We start from the raw sequence: 25,235 nt of genomic DNA on the forward strand, positions 1-25,235 counted from the left end.
TAATAATACTTTATTTAGTTTATTGTCGAGCCTAGCTCGACATAGGGATAGTGATCCGGCTACGGCTACGGCGGCGGCGTTAGTTTACTTCTTAAAAGCTTTATATTTTAGAAGCTAGATGACCTGGATGCTTCATACTTTGTATATAGATGCCTTATGTTACGAAGTTTCCGTCTGTCATATGTCCATTGTCCTTGACCTCATTTTCATGGTTCAGTGACTACTTGAAAAAAAGTCAACTTTTTTTGTAATGTTAATTTCTTTCTTATTATGAGTAATAGGATAACTATATTTAGTATGTGCGTACCTTGCAAGGCCCTCATGCCCGTCAGACAATTTTCATTTGACCTCGACCTCATTTCATGGATTGGTGAACAAGGTTAAGTTTTCGTGGTCAAGTCCATATATCAGATACTATAAGCAGTAGGTCTACTATATTTGGTATATGGAATGATTGTAAGGTGTACATGTCCAACTGGTAGGTGTCATCTGATCTTGACCTCATTTTCATGGTTCAGTGGTCAAAGTTAAGTTTTTGAGTTTTGGTCTTTTTTTCTAATACTATATGCAATAGGTCAACTATATTTGGTGTATGGAAATATTTTATGATGTACATGTCAGTCTCGTAGGTTTTATTTGACCTTGACCTCATTTTCACGATTCATTTCTCAGTGTTAAGTTTTTGTGTTTGGTCTGTTTTTCTTCAACTATAAGCAATAGATCAACTATATTTGTTGTATGGAAGGTGTATATGTCTGTCTGGCAAGTATGAATTGACCTTGACCTCATTTTCATGGTTCATTGGTCAATGTTAAGTTTTCATGGTTAAGTTTGTTTCTTTGATACTATAAGCAATAGGTCAACTATATTTAATGCATAAATTGATTGTAAGGTGTACATGTCTGTCTGGCAAGGTTCATCTGACCTTGACCTCATTTTCATGGTTCATTGGTCAATGTTAAGTTTTCTTGGTTAAGACTGTTTCTTGGAAACTATAAGCAATAGGTCAACTATGTTTGGTTTATTGAATGATTGTAAGGTGTACATGTATTTCTTGTTTGGTTTATCTGACCATGTCCTCATTTTCTTGGATCATGTTAAGTTTATGTGTTACTTGTAGTAAAGCTTTATATTTAGGACTATCAACATAAAATCAATGGTTAGTAAAGAAGGCGAGACATTTCAGCGTGTGCGCTCTTGTATTATAATGACTGGTTAAAGTAGAGTATTCATGATTTTACACATATATAAATATGAGATAAAATGGTGTTTTTTCTCTACTGTAGAATGCCAACGGAACCTCATGCCAGACAAGAGTATGCTGTGTGGGGGAGATCGATTGTAAAGAATTATGGAAGTGGAAAGAAAAAATTTCAAGTCCTCCAGAACTTAGATATAACAGTTCAGCGTGGATGCATGTATGACTATTAATATTTTATTTAAGATCCAGTATTCCTCAGCTTCCTGTGCGAAATATTAGGGATAATTAAGAGAGTCCTCAGTACCATTGAAGTGTACAATGGTGGAGGGAGGTCATCTCATCGTAGGGTAGGGAGGTCAGTTGTAGTGAAGTGAGGTCATTCATTATCTTAATGAAATTATGTGGGTTTGTGAATATAAAAATAAGGAGATGTGGTATGATTACCAATGAGACAACTATCCATTAAAGTTTAAATGAAGTGGATGTAAGCAATATTAGGCAACCATACGGCCTTCAACAATGAGAAAAAGTCATCACTCTTTTATCATTGCCTTCGTTGTTTTGATCAGAACATTTTGAAATGTAACAAAGTAAACTTTGTGAATTACCTGTTTAAATCATGTTATAGAAATAGAAACACAAAAGAATACTGTTGCACAGAAGTACATGATAATATATCATGAAGTTGTTTTATACTATTCCCTTTTTGCATATCTGAAATATGTATTTAGAATTTGAATTATAAAGATAAAGCTATCTTCAAGCTTTGTGAGAAATATAGTTGCCTGATTCAAGATATGATCCTTTTCTCATTATCTTGGGGCATTATGTGCAATTGTTTCTCCATATGCGGTAATGGTAACGTTTTCTTCTGTAGCTCAGTCCATATCGTAAACTTGGATATGTATGATGGTTGGTTTCGAAGCTGAGACATTTTCACATATGTGGTTAAATTTTCGGGGTACGAAGTGTGATTCATTTTTCCGTAAATTAGCATACCCCGAAAATCTTTTCGTGATGCGGTTCTTCATGGTAAAAAGTCCCTTTTTTCACACAATAATTTCTTTGAAAATTTAATACTTTGAATACATATAATAACTCCATAGTTTTTACACATTTATTCTATGGTCCTATACTTTCCAGATCAACACAAATGGTTAAGCTCAGTCACTTGTTAAAAATAGAAACATGTCCAATATCACTACACAGAGATTTTTTGTTTACACACAACTTTTGTGTTCCTCAATTGGAGGCACATAAGGGATATTGACCCAGATGACAAAGACATCATACCATTATACGATCCAAATTTTTTTTTGCGGTATTATAAAAACTATTAAAAGACAAAAAGTTAGGCAAAATATTAATAAACTGTTATCACAGTGATATGTCTCGCCTTTTTGTAATTTTCATAATGCAAATGTTGAAATTAAAATAGCAATACTTTAACATGGTTATGCAAATATTCAAAGTCGATGAACCATGACTGAAGGTATAATGGCTAAACAATCTCCATGGAAATGAGATGTGCCAATGTTAATACAACTGCATACCAAATACCATTGACTTATTATAAGTCGTTCCCTTTTAACAAACCTCAACACAAACATTAATTTGTAAACTATGTAAAAGTTTCAAAGTCAATGAACCATGATGAGGGGGTGGGGCTATATAATCTCCATGGAAACGATACTTGCAAATGCCAATAAATTTGCATACCAATTATCATTTACTTAACATAAGCTGTTCATCTTAAACTTATCTAATCACAATCTAATACATGTAAACTAAGCAAAAGTTTCAAAGTCAATAGACCATGACTGAGGAGGGGGACAAATATTCTCCATGGAAATGAGATGTGCTAATGCTTAAACAACTGAATACCAATTAACATTGGCCTACCACTAATGGTTCCCCTTGAACTGACCTAATCACAAACTAATACATGTAAACTAAGCAAAATTTTCAAAGTCAATAGACCATGACTAAGGGAGCGGAGCAAAAATAATCTCCATGGAAATGAGATATGCCAATGCTAATACAACTGCATATCAAATATCATTTACCTACCACTTGTGGTTCACCATAAACTAGACTTAATCACAAACTAATACATTGTTGATGCCTGCGCCAGAAACAGCATACCTATGTCTCGCTTTTTGACTCCGTCAAGACGAGACAAAAATTAGAGAATGAGCAACAGAAATCCAGCCAAAAAACAGGGGTGATCCCAGGTGCTCCCAAAGGGTAAGTAGATTATGCTTCACTTGTGGCATTTGTCCTGTTGCTCATGTTAGAAACAAATTTGGTAATAAATATCACATAAGAGGACAGGATTGTTGTTAAAATTATGAAATTAAATCATAACCAATTTAATTAGAACTTTGCTTTCTTGAAGTGTATAAATGCAGATGGGTCAATATCCCTAATGCGCCTCCAATTGAGGAACACAAAAGTTGTGTGTTAACAAAAAATCTCTGTGTAGTGATATTGGACATGTTTCTATTTTTAACAAGTGACTGAGCTTAACCATTTGTGTTGATCTGGAAAGTATAGGACCATAGAATAAATGTGTAAAAACTATGGAGTTATTATATGTATTCAAAGTTTTAAATTTTCAAAGAAATTATTGTGTGAAAAAAGGGACTTTTTACCATGAAGAGCCACATCGCGAAAAGATTTTCGGGGTATGCTAATTTACGGAAAAATGAATCACACTTCGTACCCCGAAAATTTAACCACATATGTGAAAATGTCTCAGCTTCGAAACGAGCCATCACACATATCCAAGTTTACGATATGGACTGAGCTACAGAAGAAAACGTTACCATTACCGCCTATAGAGAAACAATTGTGCATATTGCCCCATCTGCGTCGTCTACGTCGTCCAAAGACACATTGGTTTCCGGACAATAACTTTAGTTTAAGTGAATGGATCTCTATGAAATTTTTTAAGAAGGTTCAATACCAGAAAAGAAAAGTTGGGATTGATTTTGGGGATGATGGTTCCAACCGTTTAGGAATTAGGGGCCCAAAAGGGGCCCAAAACAAACATTTTTCTAGTTACAGGATAATAACTTGTGAATAAGTATTTCTATTGCTCTGAAATTGTACAACAATGTTTAATACCACAAGTAGAAGGTTGGGATTCATATTAGGGGTTATGGGGCAAACAGTTTAGGAAATAAGGGCCTAAAAGGGGCCAAAAACAACAATTTTTGTAGTTTCCTGACAATAACTTGTGTGTAAGTTTATGGATCTCTCTGATATTGTACCATAAGGTTCCTTATCACCGTCTAAGTATATTTCTAGGATTTTGATTGGATAACGCACGTTGTTACAAAACCCATAGCCGCTGGGTGTTGCTAACCCATATACCCGGACGTTGCTATCCATTACCCCGGGGGACGTCACGCACTTTTTCCTTAGTTCCATGGTTGTTCTTTGTGAAATATAGAATTCTGTAGATTATTCATGATGTCTGTAACTAACGATGTTGTCTTATTTTGTTGATCATTTGCACCCATTTTAGTAAATGCATCACTTGGCTGCCACATTGTCTATGAATGGGACTACTGACCTAGCTATGCAAATGTCCCACGTTGGCGTCACACCGTCTTTGATGTAACTCTCACAACATTGAGCGCCAAATTCGACCCACTCCAGTTTCTCTGTACTACCTTTCTACCAAAGGTAGTACCCTACACCCCGTAAAAGATATGTCAAATTCCAAAATTTCAATAAAAGATTTTTAGAAAATGAAAAAAACGTTGCTTTCACGTTACACTTTATGGTCGAATTTCTCTAAAAATCGACAGATTTGGACTAAGAACGGGGGATAAATTCGTTATCTACGTTCATATCCGTAGATATGGATATTTTAACACCCTTCAGTACCCTGTACACCCTTCGGCTTCGCCTCAGGGTGTACTGGGATAATCAGGGTGTTAAAATATCCATATCTACGGATATGAACGTAGATAACTTATAATATCACAAAGGGAAGGCTGGGATTGAGTTTGGGGGTAATTGCCTCAAACATGTAGGAATAAGGGGCCAAAAACATGCATTATTCTAGTTTCAAAACAATAACTTGTGTTAGATGTGTATGGATCTCTCTGAAATTGTACTACAAGGTTCCATTCCATACTACAAAGGAAAGAATTGGATCGAGTCTTGGGGTAATGCTCCAAGGGGGGATCCATACTACAAAGGAAAGAATTGGAATCGAGTCTTGGGGTAATGCTCCAAGGGGGGATTCCAAAAGTCGAGGGGGAGGAGGGGGTTTCCAATTTTTTTAAGGAATTCATATTTTTTTCAAAAATTTTCAAATTTCAAATTTTGTAAAAGTTTCAAAAAGTAATCTTCAATTGCACAGTATTGCGCAATAGATCTTTTACCACATTTATTTTGTGTCAGAAACCTATATTATGTGAAAAATTTGATCACAATCAAAATTCAGACAATATCAAGCTTGAATATTATATTCAAATTTGCCCCAACTGTTCAGGGTTTGACCTCTGCGGTCGTATCAGGCTACACTCAGGGAAGCATTTTATTGTTTTATGCCATGATGTTGTCAGTTTCTCTTCGACTTATGATATTTGAAAGAAAAAAAAACAATTGCAGTTTTTGTATATAAGAGCTAGTAGTTGGAGGAACATCTTTAAAGGGGAAACAATTAGTAATTCTGATTTGGCTTTTCTAATCCTACATTCAGTCAGTGTACAAAGGTTTAAGTGTATCTAGCTCTGTAAAAGTCATATTTCCATCAGTAATAACATTTGTAAAGTAAATTGATAAAAAATCATAGTTTTATGGTAAATAAATAGATAATGATTCATAAATGAATACTTTTTTCAAGTTTTAAAACTTTTGAAATGTAAAATGCATCTTCTTTTTAGATATGGCTTGCTAGGTCCAAGTGGTTGTGGTAAAACTACATTGCTTCGATGCATTCTAGGTAAATTGCATTTGGATGGAGGTCATATGGTTGTCCTCGGCAACAGACCTGGTGCACCAGGACATGGAGTTCCAGGAAGTCTTGTTGGCTATATGCCACAGGTAAATCTGTTTATAAACAATCAGTTTTCTTTTTATTTAAAAGTTTTGATATAGAGGCTTAATTTTTGCCAATTGGAACAATACAGGCTTATTAGAACCTCTAGATTTTTATGAATCAAAAACTGAGTTCTATTAATAGAATTGTGTATTTAGAGCATGATAACATATACATGTGTAGGAAAAATATAAGAGACTGATGTCAGTTCTCATTGATTCATCAATCATTTTTTTATCATATTTCAGGAGACAGCACTGTTTAATGACTTGACTATCGGTGAAACGTTGAAGTACTTTGGGTATATCCATGGTATGTGTAAAGTACATATACAGAAAAGAACAGAATTTCTACTGAATTTTTTATCACTGCCAAAACAGAACAGACTAATCAATACTCTCAGGTATGAATAATGTATTGTAGTCTGTATTCTTCCTCCTAAGTTCCAAATTATCAACTACATTTTTCCACTTTGTGCTATTTTGTGATATTTTATATTAAAAATCATGCTTCTCACAGAATCCCGAAGATTATTTCAATGTATTGTTGTATAGGTTGTGCAGCCCTTTTGTAAATGTGTATGGTTTCTTTTTACTCCCTTTGGAGGGGGCATGGGCTTTTTTCTAAAGTAGTACATCAAATCTTAAAGTATTTGACAGGGTTAAATACTTGGAATCAGTATACAACATCATAATCCTGTACTGTTAATTCAGAAATTTGTGTGTAGATTTATTATAACAATTGTTGAACAATGAACAAAATAGCAAGTTTGTTATTGTGATTTCAGGAAATATTACATACAAATAATGTTATCAACATTTAAAGTGTGAGTTTTTATTTTTGCAAAGCCTGTCTGATCCCAATCTTTGCAATAGTATTAAAAAGCTTGCAATAATTTCTGAGTTTACAGTATAAATGCTTTGTTATTTACAGTGGTGGCCAGATGAGAAGAGTATCATTTGCAGTTGCTTTATTACAAGAACCAGAACTCCTGATTTTAGATGAACCCACTGTGGGTGTTGACCCACTTCTTAGAGAAAGGTTTGAATTGTTTTATATATATACTTTTAAAACCATATGTTGACCTCTAAAACTTTATATATCATTGCTTTTTTTTTAAGTTCATGCGTCATTTGCAATGGTTTTTATACGACCGCAAAAAAATTTTGTGGTCGTATATTGGTATGACGTTGGCGTCGTCGTCGTCGTCGTCCGGCGTCGTCGTCCGAATACATATTGGTTTTCGCACTCTAACTTTAGTTTAAGTGAATGGATCTTTTTGAAATTTGACCATAAGGTTAAATACCACAAAAGGAAGGTTGGGATTGATTTTGGGGGTTATGGTACCAACAGTTAAGGAATTAGGGGCCAAAAAGGGGCCAAAAGTGAGCATTTTCTAGTTTCCAGACAATAACTGTGGAACGGTGTATGGATCTCTCTGAAATTATACTACAAGTTTCCATACCACAAAGGGATGGTTAGGATTTGCTTTGGGGGGTTATGGCTCAAACCGTTTAGGAATTAGGGGCAAAAAAGGGGGAAAAACAAGGTTGTCCTGGTTAATGGACAAATACTTTAGTACAAAACATAATTTAAAGCAGTGTAAGGGAGATAAATCAAATACATCATTGAAATTATCTCCCTTACACTGCTTTTAAATTATGTATAAAGTAATGGTTAATGAACAATAAAGATTATCTAAAACAGTGTAAGGGAGGTAATCCAAATACAACGTTTTGGTTACTTCCCTTAGTCTGCTTTTAAATTATGTTTAAAGAAATGCATATTTATAAAGGAAGACCAGTAAAAATATCTGCAAATGTTTTCATCTTTTTTTTTTACAAAAAAATCCATATGAAAGATTTGACACTATATTTTTATTAATTCTATTATAAAATAGATTAAGTTAGCACTATGGTAAATTTAAATGGGTAATTATGGTTGCCAACTCCATTGGAAATTTGAATTGAGATTATGACCATATCTTGAGGGAAAGAATTTTTTTGGGGGAAAAAGGGGGGGGGGGGGGATAAAAAGAAATTGTGGGGGGCCAATTTTTTCTCATTTCAGATTTCAGAAATTTAAAAGAATTATTCTTCAAATATTATTTTTTGTTCAAATTTCAAATATTGAAAAATTTCAAGAAGTAATCTTTAATTGCACAGTATGGCGCATTAGATTTGTAAAATCTTTGATCACATTTATTTATTTGTTATGCCGAATCTAACAGTGTATTTAGATTTTTAATTTTGGGTCCAGTTTTCAAATTGGTCTACATTAATGTCCAAAGGGTCCAAAATTAAACTTTGTTTGATTTTAGCAAAAATTGAATATATGAGGTTCTTTGATATGCTGAATCTAAACATGTATTTAGATTTTTGATTTTTGGCCCAGTTTTCAAGTTGGTCCAAATTGGGGTCCAAAATTAAACTTTGTTTGATTTCAACAAAAATTGAATATATGGGGTTCTTTGATATGCTGAATCTAACCATGTATTTAGATTTTTTATTTGTGGACCCCGTTATCTAATTGGTTCATATTGAGGTCAAAAGGGTCCAAAATTAAACTTTGTTTGATTTCATCAAAAATTGAATTATTGGGGTTCTTTGATATTCCAAATCTAACCGTGTATTTAGGTTCTTAATTTTGGGTCCTGTTTTTTAAATTGGTCTACATTGAGGTCCAAAGGGTCCAAAATTAAACTTAGTTTGATTTTAACAAAAATTGAATTCTTGGGGTTCTTTGATTTGCTGAATCTAAACATGTGTTTAGATTTTTGATTATGGGCCCAGTTTTCAAGTTGGTCCAAGATAGGGGCCAGTATTTAAACTTTGTTTGATTTCAACAAAAATTGAATATATGGGGTTCTTTGATATGCTGAATCTAAACATGTATTTAGATTTTTGATTATGGGCCCAGTTTTCAAGTTGGTCCAAATTGGGGTCCAAAATTAAACTTTGTATGATTTCAACAAAAATTGAATATATGATGTTCTTTGATATGCTGAATCTAACCATGTATTTAGATTTTTTATTTGTAGGCCCCGCTATCAAATTGGTTCATATTGAGGTCAAAAGGGTCCAAAATTAAACTTTGTTTGATTTCATCGAAAATTGAATTATTGGGGTTCTTTGATATGCCAAATCTAACCGTGTTTTTAGATTTTTAATTTGGGTCCCGTTTTTTAAATTGGTCTTCATTGAGGTCCAAAGGGTCCAAAATTAAACTTAGTTTGATTTTAACAAAAATTGAATTCTTGGGGTTCTTTGATATGCTGAATCTAAACATGTATTTAGATTTTTGATTATGGGCCCAGTTTTCAAGTTGGTCCAAGTTGGGGTCCAAAATTAAACTTTTTTTGATTTCAACAAAAATTGAATATATGGGGTTCTTTGATATGCTGAATCTAACCATGAATTTAGAATTTTTATTTGTGGGCCCCGCTATCAAATTGGTTCATATTGAGGTCAAAAGGGTCCAAAATTAAACTTTGTTTGATTTCATCAAAAATTGAATTATTGGGGTTCTTTGATATTCCAAATCTAACCGTGTATTTAGATTTTTAATTTTAAGTCCCGTTTTTTAAATTGGTCTACATTAAGGTCCAAAGGGTCCAAAATTAAACTTAGTTTGATTTTAGCAAAAATTGAATTCTTGGGGTTCTTTGATATGCTGAATCTAAACATGTGTTTAGATTTTTGATTATGGGCCCAGTTTTCAAGTTTGTCCAAGTTGGGGTCCAAAATTAAACTTTGTTTGATTTTAACAAAAATTGAATATATGGTGTTCTTTGATATGCTGAATCTAACCATGTATTTTGATTTTGGACATTGGACCATAATAGGTAAATTAAAAAAATTCAAGTTCTTAGACCACATTCTTTCTGTGTCAGAAACCTATGCTGTGTCAAATATTTAATAACAATCCAAATTCAGAGCTGTATCAAGCTTGAATGTTGTGTCCATACTTGCCCCAACTGGTCAGGGTTCGACCTCTGTGGTCGTATCAAGCTGCGCCCCAGCGAAGCATTTTATTTGACATGCATGCGTGAGTATTATTTTGATTGTTTATAAAATCTAATTAATAAAACGTCCTTTTGAGATACATTGGATAGGAAATTGTATTTACATGAATAATTTTCTCGATGTATAAAAGGCACAAATGATGTCATTAGCATCAATCCAAAAAGATACAAAGTGTTGAATTCTTTCTTTTCCATGAAATAGAAACAAAATTCATGCTTAGTTTGAAAGTTGGCTTTCTAGGAGATTCTGCATGATTAGGTGTGTAATATGGTAGCCTGTTTGAAATAAGTAAAACTTCAGATAAAAATATAAATATTTATCATATACTTAGCATTAATATGATAGCTTTTGCATATGTGTAATGAACGGAAGTACACAAGCCATAATTTCCCACCCGGGCTGATAACCCATATCAGAGGCGTCTCGTGCAAAAAACCCATAACAGTGGCTCTCATGCAAGTTACTTCCGGTATTTCCGGTATCGTATGTTTACTTTTACATTGTGGCGTCAGATATTTTCTATTATGACGTCAAAATTTTACGGGAACTTTTGTGATGTCCAGTAATGGCGGACAAATAGCGATAAGGTTTATTGGATCCAGTGGTAAATCTGTTTGTACAGAACCAGCTGTTATTGAAAAACAGATGTTAACATGGCTAAATTCAATGATATAGATTTTCAAAATGATGCTAGTTTACAATTAGTACTTGCTAACAAATGCCATTGACAATTATGAATCATTTCATATAGTACAACATGTAGTAATAATGATCATAAAACTGTAAATACTTCCTCCATGCTTCCAAATTTTTAATGTTTCAAAATGCCTCTATAGGAAATGGTACCATAATATATATGGAGGTAGTGATGCTATTGTTGGACAATTGTAGTGTATTTGTTGGATTCATGATTTAACTTCTTTAAAAAGTTTTTGACTGTTTTAGTTATTTCATTTGTTTATTTGCCTTACATAAAACTATTGTCGGAAGTATATGATAAAGAGATTAATACATGGCCTTTTCCATATCGGCCCGGGTATCATCCCTCAACCCATATCAGCACCTCGACTACGTCTCGGGCTGATATGGGGGTCTCGGGATGATACCCGGGCCGATATGGAAAAGACCATGTATTAATCTCTATATAATACTGACCTCAATGCTCATAACACATGTTTCTAGTATAACCATCAAGTATGTTCCAGACCAAAAAGTTCAGGAAGTTATATTTTGGAACATCCATGTCGAACTATTTTCAGCAAAACCTGAGGGAGTATGGTAGTTAATCTATAGTAATTACCAGGTCATAAAGACCTAAGTTTACTTACATATTGTGAAACCAGAATCAAAGCACTTTATACTAAGCTATTTAAGACCATTTGTTGAAAATGTGAATTTGTAAACCAGATTTAAGTTTGATGTTTGTATATTTATTAATCCCATGAATGTGACTATAAATATAATATAAATGTGAACTTAGTGTAAAGGTTTACTTACATGCAGTTAGAACAACTACAAATTAGAAATTGCAGTTTTTTCAAAGTATATTTGGGCATTTTTCAATCATAATTGATTAAGAGAAATTAAAGATTGCTTATTAACAATAACAAAATATCTGTTCTGTTTTAGAATATGGGAACATTTAATCAATATTTCCAAAGACAGTGAACATGAAACAACAATAATTATAACAACACATTACATTGAGGAGGCACGACAAGCAAATATGGTATGTTTATATTAATGCTGTTGCTAAAATCTAATTCCTCCATAATGGTCATTTTCAGTTTGATATAACACTCCTTAGATAAATTTTGCATACACCTATATCACACCCACAACTCTTTTGTTTTAGAATGAAATCACTGCATTTTAGCAATACACACAAATATAAATGTAATTCAGGCTATTTTTTTCGTGGCAACATAAGATAAGATAGCCTACGAGTCTAGAAAAATGTGAAATTCATTAAAACCCATTTTCTGCTAATTTTACAAAAGTGTTGTGTTTTCATTAGTATTTACCCTGTTTTGTGTATTTGTGTATTTCATAGTATGTGCCTTGTGTATTCCTGATTATCAAGCACAGCTATTGTAGTTTTATTTCTATTTCTAGGTAGGCTTAATGAGAAATGGTAAATTATTGGCTGAGGACAATCCACAGAAACTGGTGGATGCATTTAAAATCAATGTAAGATTAACCTGTTACTATACCTGAAAGATCCTGGTACATATGTTTTTACATATATTGAAAAATCATTGAAATAATTTCTATACATATTTTTGTAATTGTCATGCAAAAGGTGATATAAATTAATTTTCAGTGTAAATTCACAGAAAATTGAATGTTTAGTCTAAGACAAAATTTTTTACACAATGAAATAATTTTTATCAATATTTTTTGTTTGATTGTTATTGAGTATAATTTTCACTGAATTGTTGAATAAACAGGTAGTTTCAATTAATTATTTGTTTGAATAATAAAAATGGAAACATCTAAATACACAGGTTGGATATGAATCATATAGAGTAATATAGAAATAGTAATTTTTGTCTCGCCTTGACGGAGTCAAAAAGCGAGACATAGATATGCTGTTTCCGGCGGGGATGGCAGAGGCGATGGCAGCAGCGGTGTCAACAATGTATTAGTTTGTGATTAGGTCTAGTTCATGGTGAACCACTAATGGTAGGTCAATGATATTTGGTATGCAGTTGTATTAGCATTGGCACATCTCATTACCATGGAGATTATTTGGCCCCGCCCCCTCAGTCAAGGTCTATTGACTTTGAAACTTTTCATAGTTTACATGTATTAGTTTGTGATTAGGTCAATTTATGGGGAACCACTAGTGGTAGGTCAATGATATTTGGTATGCAGTTGTATAAGCATTGGCATATCTCATTTCCATGGAGATTATTTGGCTCCGCCCCCTTAGTCATGGTCTGTAGACTTTGAAAATTTTGCTAAGTTAACATGTATTAGTTTGTAATTAGGTCAGTTCAAGGGGAACCATTAGTGGTAGGCCAATGTTAATTGGTGTTCAGTTGTATAAGCATTAGCACATCTCATTTCCATGGAGAATATTTGGCCCCGCCCCCTCAGTCATGATCTATTGACTTTGAAACTTTTGCTTAGTTTACATGTATTAGTTAGTGATTAGATAAGTTTAAGATGAACTGCTAATGTTAAGTCAATGATATTTGGTATGCAAATGTATTGGCATTTGCAAGGATCGTTTCCATGGAGTTTATATAGCCCCAGCCCTGATCATGGTTCATTGACTTTGAAACTTTTACATAGTTTACAAGTTAATGTTTGTGTTTAGGTTTGTTTAAAGGGAACGACTTATAATAAGTCAATGGCATTTAGTATGCAGTTGTTTTAGCATTGGCACATCTCATTCCATGGAGATTGTTTAGCCATGTACCTTCAGTCATGGTTCATCGACTTTGAATATTTGCATAACTTACATGTTAAAGTATTGCTATTTTAATTTCAACATTTGCATTATCAAAATTACAATAAGGCGAGACATATCTCTGTGATAACAGCTTATTTCTATTTGCTGTCATGTAAAGAGCAAAAATTAGTTTACAAATGAAAATGGATAAATAGGGACATGTCGTGTAAACAAAACTGTGGTACTGTTGACCATATGTACTTATTTTCCTGGGTACATTTTTTTATAGAGGGAGGGAGAAGGTTGTCCTTTCAAGCCTATTTCATGCAATTAGTTTTCAAAATTTTCTACTTTGTTGATTTAGTCCTTGTTTTCTCATGTTTTTAACAGTTTTAATTTGCATTATTTTTGTTCTAGTTGTGCAAGTATTAGTAAAGCACTTGTTACTTTGCAAGAATTAGATTTCACAAAAATTAATATATTAAGGTTATTGTCATGGTTATAGTTAGATAGCATAGATTTGACATGTTTATTTGTATGTGAGGTATCTATACAGTGAGAGTTGTTGTTATCTATGTAAGTTATTATTATCCCTCACTCTATGAATGGGGTCTTTATTGCAATCACCTTGTCTGTTTGTATGTCCATTCTTTCAACTAGTGTTTTATTATATTTGTCTCTCCATTTTTCCAACAAGTGTTTTATTATGTTTATCTCTCCATTCTTCCAACAAGTGTTTAATTATATTTTTCTCAAAACTATGAAACAATGACTTCCTATTGGGTCAACAACTTGACAGCTTGAATTTTTCAATATTTTGAATGAACTTCCAATTTTTCATCAAACATTTCTCCAATACTATTGAATATAATGACTTCATAATTGTTCAGTAGCTCAACAGTGATGAGTTGTAACATGTATGTTCTTTTCAGATCTGCCAGTGCAACTTCTTTTTTTTAGAGAGACTTTGAATTACAAGTGTGGTATGCCTAGCACAATAAGTCTTTTTTCCTTATTTAATTTTGTTTTTATTTTGCAGAGTCTAGAGACTGTATTCTTAAAATTGTGTCATGATGATCAACCTGATGAAGAGATATTAAACTGTAATTTTTCAAGGAATGTGAGTACTATTTTACTAAAGTAATCTTGACTGACTTGTAATGTGGGATTTTGCCTAGCTTCCTAGAGGCGAGATCAGGTCTAGTAAGTTCTTTTTTTTGTCCGTCTGTTCATCATTCCTCCTGTTTGTCTTTAAAAACATAAAGGGGGTAAATAAATTGTATCAAGCATAGCTCCAACAGTTTTCCAACAACATTATTCCAACCTAGACTATTGATTGCACACAGATTGAAGATGTGCACCTCCTATTTTGGACAGATTTAATACTTTTTCTGAGGTTTCCCATGTGTGGAACTTAGACATTGTCATTAAATGCTATAAAAATTACTAATAGACTTTGTATTAAGACCTGTTTTAATTTCAGGCAATATTGAATAGTCAGAAGAAAAGAATATCAGCTGATAAGCGTACTGTTGTGAATGAGACAACTCCATTAATTGGTGTCAGTGGAAATTCAAATGATTGTAAGTTTTTTTAATCGCATATGGGGGTTACAGTCAACCAATAGCACTGCTAGCAGACAATTTTAACTCTCAAAAGAATCTTTGGGAAATATTAAGAAAAAATAGTCTTATGTTGTGTAGTAACACCACTGTCCCAGGTTAGGAGATGGTTGAGAACATACAAAAATGCTTAACCCGACTACATTCTTTATGTGCCTCTCCCAAGTCAGGAGCCTGTAGTTCATTTATTGTCGTTGGTTCATGTCTGTCATATTTGTTTTTCGTAAATTGTTTTGTTATAAATTAAACTGTTTTCTCTATTGAATTGTTTCATAATGTTCATATCGGGGCCTTTTATAGCCCACTATACGGTGTGGGATTTTTTCATTGTTGAAGGCTGTATGGTTGCCTATAATTGCTTACATCCACTTCATTTGAACTTTGGTGGATAGTTGTCTCATTGGCAATCATACCACATCTCTTTATTTTAGGCTAATTTAAACCAAATCTTTTAAAGGAATTAATATTTTTGGCATCTAAATTTTATGGTTATCCCCCCCCCCCCCCCCCCCTCCATAGCGGTGGGGGCATTAAGTTTTACCCTTGTCCGTCTGTACATACGTACGTCCCAAAATTGGTTTCCGTTCTCTAACTAGAGTTTGCCTCAACCAAATGTTATGAAACTTATACAGTGATCCAGCCATATTCAAAGCTAGTCAAATATACTTTCTGACCATACTTTTTATGCCCCCGCCATAGCGGAGGGGGCATTAAGTTTTACCCTTGTCCGTCTGTACATACGTACGTATGTCCGTCCGTACATCCGTCCGTACATACGTCCCAAAGTTGGTTTCCTTTCTCTAACTTTAGTTTGCCTCAACCAAATGTTATGAAACTTATACACAATGCTTATTACCAAAAAACACAGATCAAGTTTGAATTTTGGTGGCGTCACTTTAACCGTTCTAGAGTTATACCCTTTTTAACTTTGTCGGTATACGGCACAAGGACAGTCTCAATGTAACGCACCATACTCTGTTCGTTACTCCAGTGGCTCTCTGTGTGGAAAACGTCCCAGTCGGAGGGAAACGGATATTTTGCGTGACACTGGTCTGTTTTACCTTGGTATAAAATCTGAGGTGGTAAGAGACAACCATCTGATGTGCTACCTAGTAAACCTGTAATCTCGCGTTTATCTTCTAAACCAATAATGTCAACTTGCTTTGAGCCCTCCATCTCTAATGTCCAGTTAGATACAGGGACGATCTTTAACCCAGTCTGGTCAAAGTTGAAGATCAGTTGTGGAGGCACGTTGTACTTGGTAACGGTCTCGGTGATAATGCGATGAAATTCACTTTTTTGGTGCTCAAAGTCATCTGGCAGTTTTCTGGCTGCTTTGGTACCTTTTCGCTTGACGTACCCAAGTCTTTTTAGGAAGGATACGGCCCATGTCTTGGTGATATGTATCGATCCACCAGCTTCACTGAGTAGTGTGGGGTTTTTGTGTCTGACAAGTCCACGGGCTGTTGCAATAACGATAGCTTGGTTTACGATGCCACCGGCTTCTCTGATGCTGCGTATGTGGGCTCCTACATCGCATATCTTTGTCTAAATCACCAAGAAGTAGTGGCCTACCACGTTTTTCTGGTGTCAACGCATTGACAGGTTGGTGTTTAGATTCTTTTGAGTTTACAAGATATTTCTTTTTCATGGCTCGTACTGCACTTTCTTTAATGTCAAGTTGGAGGTCTTTGCTAAATTTGCGGGCAGCGGCAACATTGCCATGTTCAGTGGCGTATTTTGCTATTTTAGCACGGGTCTCTGGTGTGTAGTGGTTGTTGCTGGCTTTTCTCTTGACCCCCCGTTTTGTGCTGGTAGTTGACTCATCAGTAGCAAGAGAGTTGACAATTTCAGTGTTAGCGGCTTTTATCTTATCAGCTGCATCTTTGTTGATAGCGTTATCAGGATCGGGCAACCTCAAGACGATGTCGTCAGGGGAGCGTTTCTTTGTGACGTACTTCCACATGGACATTTTTTTAACCTTAATGGTGTTTAAAAAAAATCATTCCTATTTATGTCTAAATGAGTCTTTGCTAATCAACGCTGATTTATTAGATGTGTAATTAAATTTATTTGTAACAATGTGCCACAAGCCTAACACTTTATGATGAATCTTATTTTTCTCAACTTCGCTTGTATGCATAAAAGGACTCGGAAGCCAAACCTAATTTACTCCAGGTGATTGTGATTATTGACTTTTAATATTTTAATTTATTTTCCTTTGAAGCTAAAAATATCCTATAATTACCCAAGCCGGGCCTCGCTCTACACTAATCTTCAGCACATGGTCAATGTTCGATTAAGTTTCTAGATCCCCAAAGTAGGCATGTACAACAAATACAGTACTAGTAATTGAACTTAGTTTCTAGATCCCCTTTACAAGTTACATCAGATAAGAATTGTGTATTCAATCACAGAAAACATACGGAAGGTAACTTGATCCATAGATTAAAATAAACATTTTGCGAATAAAAAATGTAAATATCTGTGACTTACAATAATATTTAGCTTAAAAAAAAATTTTTTGAGGTCGGCAAATCGCAAAAATAAAACCTCGCATTTTTGCCGGTGGTCGGCGAATCGCAATAATAAATGCACGCAATAATTTCTGAATTTACAGTAAATGGAAAAATTGCACATTTTTAGTTTCTTTTAAATATCAAGTAATTTTTAAAATTGGAGTTATCTTCCTTTGTCCATGATTATAGTTGAATCAACTACAATCAATGCTTTATACAATGCAATGTTTAATTTTGACTTCTACTGATAAAACACAGATCAAGTTGAATTTGGGTAGTGTCACTTTAACCATTATTGAATTATGCCCCTTTATAAATCGAAAGATTGAAAAATTTTTAGTTCCCCATTCTGTAACTTAAGTTTGCCCCAACCAAACATTATGAAACCTATACACAATATTCATTACCACAAAACTAAGATCAAGTACAATTTTTTTGTTTCCGTTTTCTAACTTTAGTTTGCTTCAACCAAATGTTATAAAACTTATACACAATGCTTATTACTACATAATACAGATTAAGTACGAAATTTAGTGGCGACACTTTTACCATTCTTGAGTTATGTCCCTTTATAAACATAAAAATTGTTGAATTTTTCGTTTCTGTTCTCTAACTTTAGTTTGTCTCAACCAAATGTTATAAAACTTATACCCAACCGTTCTAGAGTTATGCGTGTTTACAAATAAAAAATTGCTGAATTTTTAGTTTCTGTTCTCTACTTAAGTTAGCCTCAATCAAATGTTATGAATCTTACACACAAGGCTTATTACCACAAAACTCAGATCAAGTTCAAATTTGGGTAGCGTCACTTTTACCATTCTTCAATTATGTCCCTTTATAACTAAATGATATGCAAGCGGGGGCATCATCTGCTTACTGCTCCTCATAGGTAACTAAAAAAAGGTGAAATTTAAAACACCATATAAATTGATTCTTATGCAAGCATTAATTTACAATTATGAAACTATTGAGAATTACTTACTATCAGTAACTGTACATGGACATAATTAGAAAAGGAACATATTTTTTGACACGTATTCAAAATAGAATGACTTTTTGTTTCAGATGATATGATGCCTCCTAATACTCAGCTGTTTGATTGTCGTTGTGGTTGTCCATCATTTAAAAATATATTTGCTCAAACAGTGAAAAATCTTACATTAATGAAGAGAAATATAGGGTAAGAATTACTCATAGGCAATATATAACTTCAGTTTCTAAAGTATTCAAATTGAAGTCAAGTACAAGCGTTTCAAAATTGTAAAAGTTTTAGAATTTTTGGTAAATCTAGGCCACAGAAGTTTGAATTTCTATACCATGGATTTTTTTAAACATGGGGAAAAAATGAGTTGGTTCGCATTTTTTAACATTTTGTGACAATATGGCTTGGGGTTATAGATATGCCATTCACTTACTGGTATTTTTTTTTCTCAAAAAATTTATTATGATATGTATATTAGTTTATGTTTCATCATGATATATTTTGAAAACTCCAGAATCTTGTCATTTTTTTAGATCTTAATCTTGAGTAACCTATTGGACATTTATAACTTTCTACATTACAGATTTCTGTTGTTCCAGTTTATTTTGCCATCAATACAGATAATTCTGTTTTGTATATGTATTGGAAGAAAGCCATATGACCTTACTATGTCAGTTGTCAATGCTGAAACAGGAGTCATCAAGTTCAGCAATATGTTTTTAGACTGTTTAGATACTTCAGCAATACACAATGTTAGTAGAAACTTTTCAAAATATAAATTATTAAATGTCTAATATTAATAATGTTTTAATGATAGTTGAATTAGAATTTATGACTCATGAAATCCCAACTTGCGTAATGCCAAGGCAGAATTTTGAATTAATTCATTGTTTGTTCTGTGACATGGAATAATGAAGAATGTTTTCATTGGTCACATTGAATCTATAAAGAAAACTTCAAAATTGTGAAACTGGTTAATGAACAGTGATCTGAGTTGACCTTTTTTTTTTACAAGAAAAAAGAAAATTAGTTGTCTCTTAATATCAATTTTATTTGTACTTACTAACGTATCTGAAATAATAAATATTCTCCTGTACATACATAACTGCATAAGAGATACTAAGAGAGAATCCTTAACATTGAATTGCAGGTATCCTATAAAGATCTGCCGTCAGCATTAGAGTCAGTCAGAGAAGGAAAGAGTTGGGGAGTCATCAGTATTGGTCAAAATTTCTCACAGGACTTACTTCAAAGGTATGTTCATAACACAATTACTGATTGATTGATTGATTGAAACTTGCTTAATATTCAGCAACTAACTTAACAATTTGTAAGTTCAGACAATTGGGTGAATTGTAAATAATGATTTTGACTGCCATATAGAAATAAGAGATATAGGGTAAGGAAGAAAAGGTCAATTAATGCCTTAATAAGACTAAAAACAAAATAGTGCATTGCAATAAACAAATCATGCATTTAAAGATATTCTTATTTAGTGTTTTTGAAGTTTTTGTGGTTATTAGGAGTGCAATTTATACTGATAATTTTGCCACTTAAACTGGATAATATTCATGATTTTATGAAAAATCCTTTTTTAACATACAAGTTTGCTATATTCTTTTGAAATTATGTTTTTTTTTAATCTATAAGTTGACAATGACGGATATTTTTGTTTATAGACAACAACTCTAAGAAGTCTTCACCAAATTATTTGAATTTTGGAAATGTTAGACCACTGAAAACAGCTTGATATAAAGTTTGACAAATTTCTCTTTATTTACTCCCTTGAAAATGTGAAAAAAAATACAGCAAGTGGTGGTTTTTAGGTGACAAAGTTGCAATATTATCCAATGTAGCTGACAGTTTATTTGATGCATTAACTGCCCAAAACTAAGCTTTTGATTTTTGTGTCAAAACGAAGAAAACTTATGTTGTATCCCTTTCCTTCAGAAAAAGAACTGATGTTACTCCTGTCTACATTACAAACAGACATCTTGAAATCTATTTTTATCCTGTTGGACTACAAATCTAATGGTCCAAGAAAAAAATTTAGTGGTCCTGTATTTGCAGAAAATATTTTGCTATCAATTATTTCCACAGGTTTAAATTAGATAAGGCCGATTTGCACAACAATTATATATTTCCATATAAAATATTGATATACATTGCAATTATGAGCTATAATAAATACCAGAAAGCCTAAAATAGAATAAAAGGATGACAAACTTCAGTCAGACATCAAGACCACCACTACAATCTCAATTGTAGACTTTCTGGTGGTCAGGACCCACAGGACTGCCAGTTATCAAGAACACTGTACAAAAGTATGGGTGTCCACATTCTATTTTATTTAATAAGTTATGATATATTTTTTCTTAAACCATTGTCGTGACGTCAGCCTATTCATTTACCGTGGATTCTTTTTCTAGAATCAACGCTTCCCAAATCTGTCACGGAAATGGACTCACCAAATTATATTTAATTGTTTCCTTTGTGTGCCTAATTTCATTAAGTTTGAATTGGCTAATTTACTGATTTCTGTTCACTAATTGAATCAATTTAAAAACTTACTTTTAATTTTTGTAATTTCTATATGCCTTCACTAGGAATCGAACCCGTCCTTGAAATCTGTTATGAGTGACTGACATCAACATATCGACGAAACCACTCGGCTACCAATGGGTTACAATTTAAATGTCTATTATATATATATAAATGAACATATGATATACATCGGTACAACGGACACACAGGTCTTGTACCTTTATATATACATAATAGGCAATCGTATAGTATAAGTTGGTAGCCGCGAGGTAGGCATGGTTAAGATCAATGAGTTAAAGGTAGGGACTTGTCGGTTTAGGTTCGAATCCCTGTATTCTCTTTGTTGTCCCTATTCTTTAGTTTCCTGGTTTTCTTTCTTGTTTTGTATGTTATTGTGGATATTTTTGTATTAATAGCGAGTTTTCCCGTTTATTTTAAAATTATCATTGGCTATTTCACATATTTGAAACGAAAATGATTACGTTCTATTTGTCCATTTATGTTTTATAAATATAGTATGATTTCCTCTGTTTTACTACATAATTTTACAAATGTTTATACGCAAATTCCTATGCGAGAAAATCGTGATGTGCCTAGAATTAGGCTTTTTGCTAGAAATTTCGGTAACATACTTAGTATATATACTTTATATGTGCTCTTTGGTCGGGTTGTTGTCTCTTTGACACATTCCTCATTTCCATTCTTAATTTTATTAGAAATAAGTTAGAATATGTCTTATTTTGTAAAAACAGATAATATTCAGATGCCTGATAATATAAAGATCTTTAAAGGCAGACGTGTTGTGTTATATTTGTATATTATTAACCAATTAATTGTGATCTTAGATTTATTAATGCATCGTTGGACACAATAACATGGTTATTTAAACTCACTTACAATACCTTCTATTTAAGAAAAGACTTTAATGTTGAAAAGACATTAACACAATAGTTTAAGTTATAGATACAATGGATAAGCATTGGTTCATGAAAAACAAACCATTCGCCCTCCGGGCTCATGGTTTCTTTTTCAAGAATCAACGCTTATCCATTGTGTCTATATAACAGAGTTATAGAACATTATTATAAGGTGTCACTATATTACTTGACATACTTGTCTTTTGTTGAAAGCCATATAATGACCTCTGCATATATCTTTTCTGTTTTTTTTTGTGTTGAAGGTTTGTCGTCTTGTTGGTGCTTTTTTATCCTTTTAATTCATGTATTGATATGTATAAATTTTTGTAAACAGATGGACTGAAACAAAATTAAACCAGACTTTTTATCTTTGTAGATTTACAAATACTAAAAATATATCTAACGCAACTATAAAAGGAAGTGAAATCAAGTTGCATTTAGATATGACGAGTGAGTAATGTCTTCTGGTTTTCTGTGTTGTCTCATTTACATTATTTCCCAAATCTCTTTTTATTCAGAATTTGTGTTGTAAGTTTATAAAATCTGAAATAATAAATTTACTCTCACAAAACTGGCACACAAATAACAGACATTCATTATGTATTTAAAACTCAAGCTGGCTTTGGTCAGGATTAAAAGTAGTCTGTGTCATTTTCTTTTCTCTTCATGTCTAAAGATAGAACACATAATGTATGAAAACTGAAAAGAGATGATCAAAGATACTTCTTTCTTCCTTCCTCAGAGGCACAATTATTTTAAATAGGAAAGAAATACATTTTCTGGTCTGGGTCTCTCCATCCATCTGTCTGTTAACTTGAAACTTAGTGTACATGTTCATTATGATTGGATATTTTTAAAATATATGCCTAAGTAGGCTTTTGACCCCATTTTCATGGTTCACTGAACATAGAAATGTGATAGTGCAAGTGGGTATGTTGTCATATATTTCTGTTTTATGAATTAAAAGATGTTTTTCTTTTTAGATCAACAGATAGCATTAACAATACAGCAGTCAGTCATGTTAAGCTATGAGAAGTTTACTACTATATTACTGAAAAGGTTCAATATGAATCCATCACTTGGACAGTTACCTGTAGTTGTAAGTACAGGATACATACACATTGTTTATATGATCAAAAGGATAAATCACTACAGTAAGCTTCTAATCTATTGATCAGTATAAATATATGAAGTAAAGGGCTTGATGGTCATGCCTAGGACCAGGGCTTCCAAAAATATTTGAGCCAGCTGGACATTTATTGTCTTATTCCGATTTCAGTCCCTTAAGACTTAGTAACAAAATACAAGTATTTTAATCAGTTGGGCTTCATATAAACAATGATTGACACAAAAACGATTTTAAACTTGGCTTTTGATATAAATTCGATGTTCTGATGTAAACTGTTCAATTGACAGTGCATCATTGGAAGTGTGCAATATCAGCATACTAATATCTGCCTTATACTCTTTTTTTGTGGAAAATTACGCTGTCAAAAACTTCGCTTTCGATTTAAAAAAAACATTTTTCTAGGATTGTAATACCGGATGTTGACTTGGCAATGGTAAACCATGGACCAGAGACGGAAACGTAAAATCAGTGTACCTTTACAAAGCACAATTGAGTTTAAGTAGCTCTTTCCACATTATTTCTTCAGGAAAATACTCGAAATGAACATTAGATAAAGGTATCAATGATAATTTAAGCAGTTTTGAAAATTTTGGATGCATAATTAAACCTCACACCTGTGCACATGCGCACACCTGTACTAGTTCAAGCAAAGTGGTTCTGACGATTTTTCGCTTACAACCTCTATTACTACCTTTTTTTAATTTTTTCATCATATCATGTTCATATACGTATTTCTGATAATCAAGATCTTTTTGACTAAATTGATTAGATGCAAAGCGCTGAAATTTAAATATAACTTTTAAATGAATAGACCAATCAATGTCCGGTACAAACTATTTTGTGTAAATTATGATCTTATCGTTTTAAATACGTTTTTCTGATAGTCTCAATCTGTTTTGCTAAAAAGTTGTTAGATTTAGACCAGAAATGTTTTTAATTTAAATAAAAAAATAACTTACAAAAAGATCGATTGATGTCCCGCACAAATACTTTATTTGACACAGATGGTCACAGATAAATCTCAGCTGTTAGACACTTAATTAATCTTGATTGTAATGAGAGGGGATTATAGTAGGGCTTGTTTATAGAGCACTGTCACTTTAATGACGGGAAAAGTGTGTCTGTTTAAGGCACAAGGTCAAGTCAAAATGGTTGATTTTTCGGAATCACATGAACGTTGAAATGGCAAACCTATGAAGGATGTCCGTTTCATGCTTGGCCCAGTTGGACAATGTCCGATAAATTTACATTTGTCCGGCAAATATGAAATATGACAGTTGTTATCCATCCGTTTGATATGTTTGAGCTTTTGATTTTGCCATTTGATTAGGGACTTTCCTTTTTGAATTTTCCTCAGAGTTCTGTATTTTTGTGATTTTACTTTTTGGAAGCCTTGCCTAGGACTTAAGTACAAAAGTTTAACAACATGTTAAACTTAGAGTTAGTTAATACAATTTTTTATTTAGCATATACAAAAATAATAGTTTTTCTATACTTGCTTTACACGCTGGAACCCTTCCAAACAATGATGATGGTTTTTACATCGGGTGATTGTGAGGGCTTTCCGGTGTATTGTTGCCACAGACATTTCTACCCACGTGACTTTCGTTTTTGACTGATAACCGAACGCAAAATAGCATTCCTTATCACTTGTTATAATATATCAATTTCATCAATAAATATTCATGAAAATAATTTTTAAGAACATAGATAAATGATATGAAAATGTTTTGTCGTGAGAATAATTAATAACAAATCAAGAATACCGAAAATTTGAGTTAACGCATGCGGAAGAATATCTCAAGAACGTTTTGCGGGAAAATATGAATGCCTACTC

General features: G+C 33.1%; 1 protein-coding gene across 2 annotated transcripts in view; it reads left to right on the plus strand.

Annotated features, from left to right (window-relative positions):
- The first annotated feature begins 1,276 nt into the window (after positions 1 to 1,276).
- The window catches only part of LOC127702128 (ABC transporter G family member 20-like), a 39,237-nt gene continuing 15,278 nt past the window's right edge, over positions 1,277 to 25,235 (plus strand). For both annotated transcript variants that reach the window (XM_052206213.1, XM_052206214.1), the window contains exons 1-13: positions 1,277 to 1,418; positions 6,106 to 6,265; positions 6,509 to 6,663; positions 7,194 to 7,301; positions 11,915 to 12,014; positions 12,401 to 12,475; positions 14,725 to 14,805; positions 15,169 to 15,268; positions 18,892 to 19,006; positions 19,392 to 19,560; positions 19,959 to 20,062; positions 22,646 to 22,719; positions 23,253 to 23,368. In XM_052206213.1, the coding sequence (XP_052062173.1) occupies positions 1,288 to 1,418; positions 6,106 to 6,265; positions 6,509 to 6,663; positions 7,194 to 7,301; positions 11,915 to 12,014; positions 12,401 to 12,475; positions 14,725 to 14,805; positions 15,169 to 15,268; positions 18,892 to 19,006; positions 19,392 to 19,560; positions 19,959 to 20,062; positions 22,646 to 22,719; positions 23,253 to 23,368 (1,488 nt within the window). In that variant the 5' untranslated portion in view covers positions 1,277 to 1,287. The remainder of the gene's footprint in view (positions 1,419 to 6,105; positions 6,266 to 6,508; positions 6,664 to 7,193; positions 7,302 to 11,914; positions 12,015 to 12,400; positions 12,476 to 14,724; positions 14,806 to 15,168; positions 15,269 to 18,891; positions 19,007 to 19,391; positions 19,561 to 19,958; positions 20,063 to 22,645; positions 22,720 to 23,252; positions 23,369 to 25,235) is intronic.

Source organism: Mytilus californianus, unplaced genomic scaffold, assembly GCF_021869535.1.
Source record: "Mytilus californianus isolate M0D057914Y unplaced genomic scaffold, xbMytCali1.0.p SCAF_5, whole genome shotgun sequence".
Classification (NCBI taxonomy): Eukaryota; Metazoa; Mollusca; class Bivalvia; order Mytilida; family Mytilidae; genus Mytilus; species Mytilus californianus.